Source organism: Nicrophorus vespilloides, unplaced genomic scaffold (genome assembly GCF_001412225.1).
Source record: "Nicrophorus vespilloides isolate i.1.1-1 unplaced genomic scaffold, Nicve_v1.0, whole genome shotgun sequence".
In the NCBI taxonomy this organism is placed as follows: Eukaryota; Metazoa; Arthropoda; class Insecta; order Coleoptera; family Silphidae; genus Nicrophorus; species Nicrophorus vespilloides.
The window spans coordinates 90,390-103,572 of record NW_017098879.1 but is presented as its reverse complement, the minus strand read 5'-3'; the positions used below and the strand labels follow the sequence as shown (position 1 = coordinate 103,572).

General features: G+C 31.7%; 1 protein-coding gene across 1 annotated transcript in view; it reads left to right on the top strand.

Moving 5' to 3' along the window:
* The window catches only part of LOC108563391, a 33,786-nt gene extending 23,974 nt beyond the window's left edge, over positions 1 to 9,812 (top strand). The window contains exons 5-7 of the mRNA XM_017922052.1: positions 6,895 to 7,041; positions 8,200 to 8,647; positions 8,984 to 9,812. Coding sequence (XP_017777541.1) covers positions 6,895 to 7,041; positions 8,200 to 8,647; positions 8,984 to 9,594 — 1,206 coding nt within the window. The 3' untranslated portion in view covers positions 9,595 to 9,812. The remainder of the gene's footprint in view (positions 1 to 6,894; positions 7,042 to 8,199; positions 8,648 to 8,983) is intronic.
* Positions 9,813 to 13,183: the final 3,371 nt, after the last annotated feature.

Below are 13,183 nucleotides of genomic sequence, written 5' to 3'. Positions count from 1 at the left end.
TGGAATAATTAAGTCAATAATATAAATTGAATCATCAAAATGTTGATCCATATAATTTAAGTAAATAAAACGGTGCATTTTAACAATTATAATGTTGGTTTAATCACTTGTTGAAAATATTTCTAACACACAAACTTGAATCCAAAAACTTAGTTGGAAAATGAAACTCTTGACGACTTTTGAAAAACGTCACTAATATCCAAAGTTTTAAAATTTAAACATGTAATTTGAATATCGTCTAAATAAAGCTAGGCTCTTAACGTTAATTTAAAATTTACCACGAAAAATTAGATTTTATCTCGAAATAATAGTAATTTAATTATTAAAAAATGTAGATGATTTTTTTTTAAATGTTTGTGGAATAGCTGAAAATATAAGTTTAATATAAAATAAAATAGCATCTCGTTATATTGTCCACAACACTAGTTTGATTATAAATATTATTTTCATGTTTAAAAAAGTAAATATTTTCAATGAAAATGTATTAACTTTATACATATTTACTTAGGACATTATAACTTAATGAATTATAGTTTGTCAAATGCCATTTATAATATTTACAATAAATATTAAAATATTAGAAATTATTTTATATGTAATTTTGAGAATGTTGCAAATATACAAATGTACATATCGCAAAACGGGGCATTTATTTACATTACTAAATTGTAATGTGAAATGTTATTATCTAATTGAAAAAAGTTACATAATAGACCATCGGTACCTTCTTTACACAGTTGTAAAATAATAGTCGATTTAAAGTTAATGTAAATATTATATAATTTAAATTAGGTAAATGTGTAATTGAAGTTGCCTACATGGTGTAAATAATCTGAACGCCAATTATCTAATAAAATGCAATTTCCAATAGTTTTTATGCGCTATTCGTTAATTACTGATCAACGTCACCGAGGTTCAATTAATTACGTAATGAATATCGATCGTGCTCCTCGCATTCTAATCAATTTATATTATAATTTTAATTGAAGTCATAAGTTGGCTGTTTATATGTGAGCGTGTGTGTGCGTTGTCTGGAAGCCGCGGATAATTTGCAATTTAATCAAAATCTGTCATTCGACCAGATCGAAAATGATAGAGAGAGAGAGAGAGAAAAAATAAGATAAATAGAGAGAAATTGTTGAGGAGAAGTCCGAGGGTTATTTAACTAATAATTATTATTATTATTTCTCGCGGGGCTATTTTATTGGAATTGTATAAGTTAACTTGTTCCTTCTTCGTCTGCTTCTTCTGCAGAATCAGAGGACTGCTACTTCTTCTCCTTCTTGGTGGCAAATGATGAAGTGGCTCCGTTCGATGTGTGTGCATGTGTGTGTTTCTCATTATTTTCAAGGTCCCGCTGTTAAAGCAATGATAACTGCAGATTATACCGTCTTTGAATATTATTTTGTACTTAGCCTCTGAGTGGGATGGGAGAGAGTGTATGTGTGTGGTTGAATGTGAGGCCAAATAAAACGAAAAACTGGACTCACTCTTGAACGATCATACATACACACATATATGCATGTATCTATAGAGATACACAAACACACGGAAAGTCATATGAAAAGATTATGGAACTACTTATCATAAACAAAAATTGCATTCGCTCTTTGTTGCTTTCTTTTCTTTTTGGTTTTTATTGTTCCTTTGGTTACTTCTTCCGCGACACCTCACGTACCATCATTTTTGCAGCAGCACCGAAATAAATAGCCCCAAACAACTTCATCTCGTCGAGTCGGTCGTTCCGATTACGAGCGAAATAAAGTTATCTCAGATGGAACAGCGTACAGCAGGACATTTATTTTACGGCCCCCTATGCTATCCTTTATATTTTTATTATTGGTTTTTGAATATCCATTACGCGATTTCCATACGAGACCTAAATCCATACTTTTTTGTCCCATCTCTTCGGATCCCACGCTGCGTGAAAACTCATAAACTTTGAAAACTGAAATATACTGTTGGCAAATAGCAAAATCTATTTATAAAAACGTATTTTACTAAAATTTGTTTATCAATTATTTATTAAAGATATATTGAAAACTATGTGTCCTTTATATGATATTGTACAGATGTAATATTTTGAAACGATCACCAATATTATCATTTCTATTTTAATTTACTTAATATAAAAAATGGCAAAGACGAGATACGATGTTTAACTTAGAAAATATCTGGTGTTTCTATTCTTTAACAAAAGTCTCTAATAATATTGGCGGAAAGACTTAGATCGATAGCTCTTTGGTTACAATTGGTGACTAATAAAGATTTTTTTTAATTTTATTATTTAATAATATATTTTAATTCATAATTAGCAAAAATTGTAGAAGAATTTCAAGCTTTTCAATTATCGCACCATGTAGGATCATTGTTTTTTATATCTGAAAATAAATCCCGAACCGTAAGATAAAGGACGTGGGCTAATAAATATAAATAATTTAGTTCGGTTTTAAACTGCGGAATATTGGTAGAACTGATTACCCGCACTATGCGAGTTATGCTGTACAAATATTTCCTATTATTATATATGTTAATATATCTCAAAAATACGCAGAAAAAAGTAAAGGGTGTATTGTTATGGCATATATTATGTTATTTATGAAAGTAATAAGCGTTGGATGGATATTGTCAAGCGATCTTTATGTGCACATAATTGAAGTCTTTGGAGAATAAGTGAGGACGGATTTGTGGGGGTTGCAGAGAATACGATTATCGGCATGGCTGGCCATTATAAATTCAAACACCGAGGAAAAAAAAGGAATAATTAAAGTAATGCCCAGGCTAATCTTAATCTCAACGTTATTGTCCGACGCACTGCAACGGGAATAAAGTTACACACATACACAGAGAGACACATACAAACTCCAGATCTCGTACTTTATTATCCGGTCTTTTATATGCCGTGTAAGACAAATATGTGCCTGGGAATGTGTAAATCCACGGTGCTGGATTTCAAGGAAAGAAAGAAAAAAAGGAAAACAGCACAGGACGAGCAAATAAATAAATCAAACATACCTTAGCGAAATCGAAGTGTTCTATTTGCAAATCATATTCGAATTATTGGAAACATATTTCTTCAAAATATAATACAACTAGTATAAGAATAAATATTTTTTATTTGAAATGATAAACTTGACCACAATTTTGTTGATATACATTTATACTACAAAATAAACTTTTTATTTCATTATTTATAATTATAGATAATTAAATTAAACGAATATAATTGAATATTATGAAAAATAAAAAACTTAATATCATAGTAATTGATTCAGTAAACACAAGATAAACTATTTTTTACTGTTTTGTCCGTGGTACACATAGATTAGTAAAGGGCAAATAACTTTAAATATATTAGTTTTTTCTTACTTTTTAAAAACAAATAAAAGTATTGATGATTGTTTCGTGTTTTTAACTTAGACTTTTGTTTTCATTTATTTAGACTACTGTTTTTGTCAAAAGTCTAAAGAGTCGCATGTAACGTTACAATTGTCTTTTTGCTGGTGAAAGGAAATTTCCAATGTAACCATCGGTAGCTTACGAGGAGTGGAGATGGGAGCAATTACTCATAAAAAGAGCCGCATGCGGCTCCGGAACCGCTGGTTGTCGACACTTGGTTAGACAAATGTGTGTATAAATAAAGTTCATATTAAATTCGTCAAATATAGTGTAGATGCTCTATTTTATTCAAATATATAAAAGATGCAGATTTATGTCTTAAACTTCTCTTAAAACCTTTCTTGTTTAACCATCCTTTTTAGGCAAAATGTATTAAAAATAAAAAATGTACAGTTTAAAGTTTTAAACTCCTATAAGTAACTTAAATAAATACACGTAAATTAACTACATTATCATTCTATTAAGTTAAACATATATGTGTCAGTTATAGTATTTAATAATATATTTCAATTTATAATCAGCAAAAAATGTAATGAATTTCAAACTTTTTAATTATCGCACTACATGGGATGTTGAAATATCACATAATTACATATTAAAGATTTATCTGAAAACTAAGCCTGGACAGTAATATAACGGTTCACTTGGACTAATAAAGATTTGCTACAAATTAATATTTCTTTTTTACCTCGCATAGTGTGACTTCGATCAGTACTGATTCACTGTAGTACAGTTTGAACATTTTAAACCAATCTAAATTTTAATTGAAAAAAAAATAAACATAAATTCTAAAAAAACAATTATTTTTTTATACACAAATTACCTTAACCTTATTTTTTAGGCAAAATTAATTAAAACTAGTGTTTCATGTAAATTAAAATTCTAAGGTGCAGATCGAAGTCGTAATTTTTTCGGATGTAACTTCTTACAAATAAAGGGTTAAGTCATTTTATTCAATAGAAGATCGAAGCGTCGAAATTGAAAGCTCACAAATGAAATTGATGATCTCCGTTCGATTTTTTTTTGCGTGCCTTTCATTGGGCGAAACAATTGATCAATTGTGTCTGCCCGGAATGCCTTCGCAGACAAATCAATTAGAAAGCCCGAAGATACCCGTGGCGCGGCGAGAGGAGGAAAAGGAGAAAAGGAAAAGAATGGCATCGGAAAAATTAAAGGATGAGGAGAGGATGTTATTCATTGATTTCGTTGCATCGGTTGGAAAGGGTTATAAGAGCGTCGTCGTATATGTGTGTGTGTCTGTATGTGTGCGCGCAGAAAGATGGAGAGGATTTATAATTCCCAGGTGCCCATCTATTTTGAAATCCTGCTGCGAACGTCGGTTCAATATTAATCATTAGCCCAAGAATATGTACATACATACGATGCACAAAGAAATTCTTCACCTGTTTTTATTTTTCAAATAATAATAATAATATTATTAAATATATATATACTTCGAGTTTATCTCCGTTCGGTTATTAACATTTTTATGTTATTTAATGAATGGGATTAGGTTTCGTCGACTTGATTAAGTGCAATTATAATTAAATAATTATTGTTGTGGCGTAATCAAGGTGGCTGCGCTGGTTAATCCCGCCGCTTTGCGAAGAGGTCCGAAATTGCGGAACGCGCCGACCATGTTGCGGATGTTGTTAGTTGTTTGTTTGTTGCTGTTGTTGTTGTCGAGAAGAGAGCCGCAATCTCTCTGGTTCTTCGGCGAAGAAAGGAAGAGAGAAGAATAAGAAGAAGAGAATAAGGAGGTGGAAAGAGAGCCTTCAAAGGCCCCTGAAGGCCCTTGAAGGCCGGCCGGTCAGTCGCCGCGGTCACATCTGATACCGGCGAATGCCTTGCATACCCACTTCATAAATATCACCCTGTAAGCTCATTATACCACCGCTTTTCATCTACCCGCTTATGCACATACACATACTCGACAACAACAACACAAGTTCTCTTCTACTTCTATTAAAACTACTGCTAGGTAACAGTAGCTTATTCACTTATAACAAGGGGACCTAAGAATAATCGCCCGATATTAACATTTTTCAAGAGTCCTTTGAGAACAGAAAAATCACCAATAGACCAAATGCACAATTCAATCTTCTATAAATTGTTGCATAATTGGTAACAATGGAAGACAAAGCAATTGACAATCTCTCAATACATCTTATAATATTATGAGATAAATTAATTAACCCTTCTTCAATACAGCAACTATAATCATATTTATAATAGATTAAAATACGCATTATCCAAATTTCCATACGATAATAGGATGATATTTTTTTATGCGATTATTGGTACAATATTGATTCTATAAAACTAGCATATGTAACTATAAGTGATTTTTTTTAATCAAATCAAATTTTATGTCCCTTTATTTGCAGGAACGTACATTATGTTCATAGAAACGTACAAATTATCGTTGAACTCCAGAAACAAATACTCACATATATTTGAATTTAATTTTAAGTGAAATCGTTGTGAAAATAATAGTAATAATAACAATGCAAACTTAATTTCAATCATTTTCAAAAAATATATAATTTCATTCAATCTATGAAGAATTTGCAATTGTAATATATAGTGTTAATGTATATGAATACTATCTAAATTGATAAAGAAGTAAAATATGTAATATTAACTGAGTGAACGATCTTTAGTTAGGCAAATTAGACTAAATGTGAATATATTTATATCTAAACACAAACATATTTGTACACACGTTTACATTTGTTTTTAATGATGTTTTTCAATATATTTTATTACTTTAATGTAATAAAGATTGTCCAAAATCTGTAAACTATTTTCAGTTGATTTTTTGTACTACTGAAACACTTATTATACTAAATTTATTTATTGCACAATTGCTAATATCTTAATAATCTATTAAGATGTTATGTTCCGGAAGTACAAGAAATATAATGAATAATTATAATTGATATTACAATTTTTCAACCAATACAAAAAATAACATTAAAAAAACTTAACAAACGTTTTAAAAAAATATAAGTTTAATTTGTTGTAATTTGCAATAATCGATCGAGAGGCAATCGAAATCTACACGGAGAAAGGAAATTTAATTATAGAAATTAAGTAGTTTGCATTGAGATTATGGAATGTCAGCGGCAGCATTGGTCGTTGGAGATTGATTGTAAAATGCATTCCTCACCTTTCAATGCGCCATCGTCCATATATTCCAGTGCCATAAGAATGAGACGGGCAAGGAGAAGAGATATGCCCTGACAAGTAAAGAGAAGAAAGATAGAAACACAAGTTCGAAACATTCGTTCTCTCGATGAAGTATTCACAATTTTGAAATGGCCGGGAGGAAGTGGTTCGCTTTTCGAAAAACTGGCCCGAACAACTGACCTTTTCATAAATAAATGCATGCACGATCATCGGAAACAAGAGAAAAATATATAATAAAATAATAATGTAACTCTGAGTAATATATATATTTTTAATTGAAAACTTTTCATTTTTCTTTTATAGGGTTACGATTACAATAACCGTAGACGTCTTTCGACGCCGAGCCCTTCGCCGCCCAGGGAACAGCACAGAAATGGTAAAGCAGAACCTTCGCATCACGGCAGTTGGTTCAAATCTCTGGACAGGCTATCACGGAAGAAAACTAAGAAGGTAAATATATTTCTACAATAATATATAAACATTATCAATACCACTAATATTATGATAATTAAATATCAAATATGAAAGAACGTTGAACATGACTAAATCCAAAAACTTATTTATTTATTTAACAAATAAATTTCATTCACAGTCTGTATCAATGGTATTTATAAATCACATATTTTTTTACATATAATTAAATAAATTTAATAATAACATGGACATCTAAATGAATATTCAATAAAATTGAAAATTTCTTATGAAATAACTTATTCAACAAACCTTTTATAAAAAAAATATTCATTTCTAATTTAATATTTGATTTAAAATACACATAGCGATAATCTACCAACTTATCTTACAGTTTTTTTTTATTGTATATAGATATTATATACCGTGAATAATGGTAAAGAAATGTATCAGACGTAATAAATGCTATGTGCTAAAAAAGATATAGTGAGCAATTGTCACTGTCGGATATTTATTTCAATATTATGAATGCTGTGGACAGTTATGTCAAACCGTGATTGCAAATTTCGTCAAAAATAACGCAATTGTGGCGGCAAAGCAGAGGAAGGCATTTATCAGTTATCTTGTTTCATACATAATTCCCACATGTGTATTTTACGATTAAATCAAAATTTCAGTATTTTCTCTAAAAAAAATGTGTTTTATTTAAAATTTAGATATTCTACTATTTGCGGCATTCAGAGGCCTATTAACTACTCGTGCGGTGTAAAAATGAATATCACATGTATATTCTTTTTCCCCCATCAATGACACTTAACGTAATTTATGCCAAAAGTGCAGTATTGTGTTCTTGCTCTGCAGATGTCACAACCACAGAAATGCTAGCACTCTTAGGCTTGTTATTGTTATATGTGTATAAAAACAGTATCATACCCATTTTTTGGAACTATGGACAAACGATTGCACAGGTTTTGAAATATTTCGTGCTTGCATGAGCTATAATAGATTTCTATAGAAAAGAATTTTTCTAGTTATTCAGTGTGATGCAAATGAATCTGATGTAAAAACTGAATTGTTTGTAGTTAGTATTGCCTTATTATTAATATTTTCTTAAATTTTATGACGATTCATACATATTTAATAGCAATTAAATATTTTGGGTTTATTTACATATGTAATGCTGATATATTTTTGCAGGGTGAAAGTAACCTGACAAGCACTGAAGACGAAATTCCGAAACCGACGAAGAACTTGCGGTTCTTCGGAGACACCGATATCGAATCGAACGACAGCGTCAGACACAAATCTGCGTTGAAATCTCGACCGGGTTTGTCGAGCCGCGATCGCGTCCGCAGCCAATCCTCTCGCGACCTGCATAACATCTCCGAGGAGTCCAATCACAAGAATGTCCACAAATCAATGTTGAACATTATGGCTGATTCCGATAGAGACATCAAGGGTTCCAGGATGAGCTTGAAACCACCGGCATCTCCGGCTCACAACAGGAGCACGAGGGATCTGTCCAGGTCTCGAGAGGATAGAGGAAGGAGAAGGAAGAACGAGGTCAGCTCGGTGGAAAGCTCAACCGAAGGAGACAGCAGTCAACAGTCGCAGAGGAGCGTCGTTTATTTACATGCTGCAACTGGTAAGAACTAAATATTAATATGCACTAAAATGTACATTGTTATTTAATGAATTTGAAGTTTAACTCTTACAGTTTTATTAATTTGATTCTAAATTGCTCTTATATTACTTAAAATCAACTGAAGATGAAATGAGAATCTACAAGAACCGTAATAGATGATTTACTAAATTAAAATGTCTTAATATCACAATGATATTATTATCATTATGTATTATTTATATTTACTATATTAACTTCAATTTTAACATAACTAGTATTCTCTGTACTACTTGACAAATGATTTGAGATGTTGAGATGTAACTTGTAGTGATGGTGTTTTGTATTGTATTTTTTCAGTTGGAGATATACCTGGTCCCGGATATTTAAGAAACGGAAGACGTGCCGCCTCCAGAGAAGAACTTGCTTCGAACAGTTCAAGCCGCATCCAACCTCAGGTGAAGACGCTAAGTCGATCGTTCTCAGTGTTGGCCCCGTGGAAACCGCGCCACTACAGGGAAGGTATGGACATAGATTACACGCAGTACCCGAAGCAAACGAAGAACGGGAAGTACGAGCAAAACAAGAACAGTTCTAGTCGGAAGGAGTCTTCGACGCTGAAGAAGAAGGCGCAGGAGACGCGGCGTTCCAATCAAAATATGTCGACGTTGAATAGGAAGTCGCGCAGCAAAGAGAACATAAGCACGCTGAAAAGGGAGGTGAAAGGTTCCACGTCCAGCCTGTATAAAAAGAAGGAGCGTCAACCTAAAGAGAACAACAGATACAATAGAGATGACAAGAGGATGGCATCGAAGAGCATGTCTGTAGAGTCTCTGGGAAGCAACAAGAGCGCTAGGAAGGGTGAAAGGGAGGTGTCCAGGTCAATATCTATGCCCAGGGATCCAGAGAAAAGTGCTGGGTGGTTCAAGAAGAGCAGCAGTAAAAAGACATCCAGCAATCAACGTGCATGATCGTCGAACTCTTCCACTCGTGTTTTATTTTTGTTTTTACTTTTTTTTATATAATTGTTTTATTTTTTCAGAGCTTTATGTGCCATTTCCGTTCTCTCGATGATTTTTCCACATTAAATTTTTCGGAGATGAACCCGGTCGATTTTCGTGCCTTAACATGTTTTATAATATATATTTTTTATTGTATTAGCTTTAAGAACACATCCATTATAAATAAACGAGACAGAGCGAAATTCCCTTTCTCTTTCGTTACATTCGATCTAGTGAAGGAGAATCGGAATTTTTTGAAGAATTATAAATATATATACGAATTAATAATATTCTGTAACATTCCTTGGTGCTATATAATAAGTAATATTTGTTTATTATTTTTCGTTGTAAAATTATTGTAAATAACATTTATGACTACTATATATTATTATTTTATTTTATATTTTTTTTTGTTTTAATTTTATTCTTTTGGGTTAGGTTAGAAAGTGTAAGGATATGTTTTTTTACGTTTTGTTTTTGAATGTAATTTATATAACTATAACGTTACCAAATTGTCTCCACCACGGTTTTATTTATAAATACGCAGCTCGATTTTCCCTAATCTCTAATTTAATGTGTGTTTTCTTTTTTGTATTCTCATTTAGTTTAGTTGATAATTAATAATATATAAATAAAACATATACATTTGCGTGTGCATATACATAAATATGTACTTAATAGTTTCTAAATATTTAGTCATGTAATTATGTTTTTTTTTGTGTAATTTGCTATACAAATAATAATATCTAATATCAACTTGTTTCATTAATTTATTTAAAATGATTCTTATTGAAAACAAACTTGGAAGGATGATTTTTAGAAAACCTCTAAGGACTTAGATCAGTGATTCTCAACCTTTTTTTTTTGTTGCGGCACACTTTTAACGATTTCAAAATTTGACGGCACAAAAAGATAAGTTTAAAAGTTGTTTACTTACTTACCTATATATATAATACAGTGTGTAAAATAGTTTATGATAATTTTGAATGTAAAGCAAATTTTAGCGGCACACAAAAGTGCCGCGGTTGTATTCTCCATTTTTCTAAACATGATACTACTTTTCAACTTGGATTAAGTACAAATTGCATACATTTTCATATGAAAAGTGATTAATTGTATTACAAATTGCATTGGGACAAAAACAGCAGTTTTACCATTAATATAAAATGTAACACTATTTACAGATCCACAGTTTACCCTGTATTAGCAAGCTAATGTAAAAAATCATGTCTTTGTTTTTGAGTCTTTTAACAATTCAGAATAAATATTACATGTTTTTGGATTTTTCTGCAGAAACTAATGAAGAAGACATGAATGGCACATTGCATGAAATGTGAAACTTCGGTCTAAACGGTGTAATTATCAGATCCCACAGTACGTACTAAACCAACGATTCTTAACCCGTTGCTGCGAAGAGTAGTTAGGGGGGCCGCGAAAATATTGTTAGAATTTATTATGTTTTGATATCTTTACAAATCAAAATAATTTCTATAAGTTTAGGTTTACGATTTTTACATTGTAGGAAATATTAATGTATATTTGCTTATTTTTCAAGAAATTTTTTTTTTTTACAATAAGCAATCTATTACAATACAAAGAAATAATAAGCTTTAATTATGGCTAACGATAATGGAAATAAACTATATTGCAGATTGATGCAATGACCAAACTACACTGATAAAATATAAACAAAGTACATCACATAGTACATCACATTACAGCAGAAACAAGTAGGAAGAACGTACGGTTGGAATCGTTTCAGTCTACGTAAATTGCCATCTGTGTTTCTCAGCTCTATAGCAAGTTGATTCGGATTATCCTTCAGCCGATGACGATATCTGGTGCTGGCTTTTGCAATCTCTTCTTTAACGAAGGCGATACCAGTGGACTGGTGGATATAGTCATTGGGAGAACTGGTCAATTGCCTCAACGTCTTTGACTGAAATCTCTATATGATGGCTATGCTACAGTTGCACGCAGATCCCCATAGTTGAATACTGGAGGTCCAAATCGGTTTTATGACTGCCTTGTAGATGGAGAGTTTATATCAGCTGAGACGCCCAGAAGTCAATGCAATTTTTTTAACGTTAGACGTTCTTTCACGTTAGAAGTCTATCAAGATGCATTGACAGATATTTGGCTTCATCTACTTGCTGTAGAATGCCGCTATTCAGGGTAACCGGGAGGCAGGTTTGACAACGCATAGTGAATGTTACATGGGCAGACTTAGGTTCGTTAGCCCTAATTCGCCAACTCTTCAGCCAGTCGTTGATGTTTGATTATTTTTTTATTATTATTCCTAGTTATTATATATATTTTATTTTTTCATCAATTAACCCTGAACTAGAGCTTATTATCTGTTTTAATTAATTTGTAAATAAAAAAAATTCCTAGTTATATAAAACAAGTATTTTAAAATACTGGACCTCTACTACTTTCACCCTTAAAAAAGGAACCTATCACACTGAACAGAACCATCCCGCAAGCCGACAATGCCAAATACTTGGGCATCAAGTTTGCAAAGTTGTACTAGCTGATCGGCAGAAGATTACAGCTATCCCCCGAAAATAAACTATTAATCTATAAGATAGTGCTGAAGCCGATGTGGACGTACGGCATCCAGCTTTGGGGAATAGCCACCAATTCGAACATAGAGATCCTGCAACGCTTCCAGTCCCAATGCCTGGTGTAATAAAAGTTATTATTTTTCAGTCGATATATTTCTAACTTGAAATAATACTTAGAAAGACAGAATGCCCATCAAGTGTACGAACTACTTTAAATTAATACACTTTACACTTTATTCATGCAGATTTGTTTGTTTCATACCACGTTTAGTCAGGATATAAGATAAGAAATCAATATCACAATAACCATATTAAATAGTTAAACATAAAAATAACATAATTGAGTAAACTCCATTTTTTGTTGTTGACTAGTGTAACGTTTATATATGATAATTTTGAATGCATAAAATTTCGCACTTCAATAATTAAAAACATTAATTTGAAAGTGGCCTAAGTCCACTTCATTATTAATAATGTTCAGATGCTTGAATATATCAGCCATGTATGCAAGTTTGGCTATCCAGTAATTATCATCGAGGTACCTATACCAGTATATCGGGCATATTTTGATCTAAAAGAAACTCACGCACCTCGTAGCGAAGTTCAAACATCTAGCCAACGAACATCAGTATTAAACAATACGGATTCATATATTCGCGAATTTATCGTGTTCAAAAATTTCTCTAGCAAATCTTGACCATTAATGCTTCTCGCTATATGCAACAGGGTGTAAATTGTATTGTGCAATAATACAAATAATACAATGCCATGGCCACCGGTTGTGAATCACTGATATAAAGTATTCCAAAGTATGAATGGACGAGAATGCTCTTTCAAATGTTAGAATAAATGTAATTGTTAATTTTATAAGTGTCTTAATTCCATTTGTGGTTAAGAAACAAATATTATTCACTTATTAATAGGAATTATAAATTTAATTCTCTAAGATAAAATTAAGCAGCGTGACACATACTTATCCAAATTTAAATAAA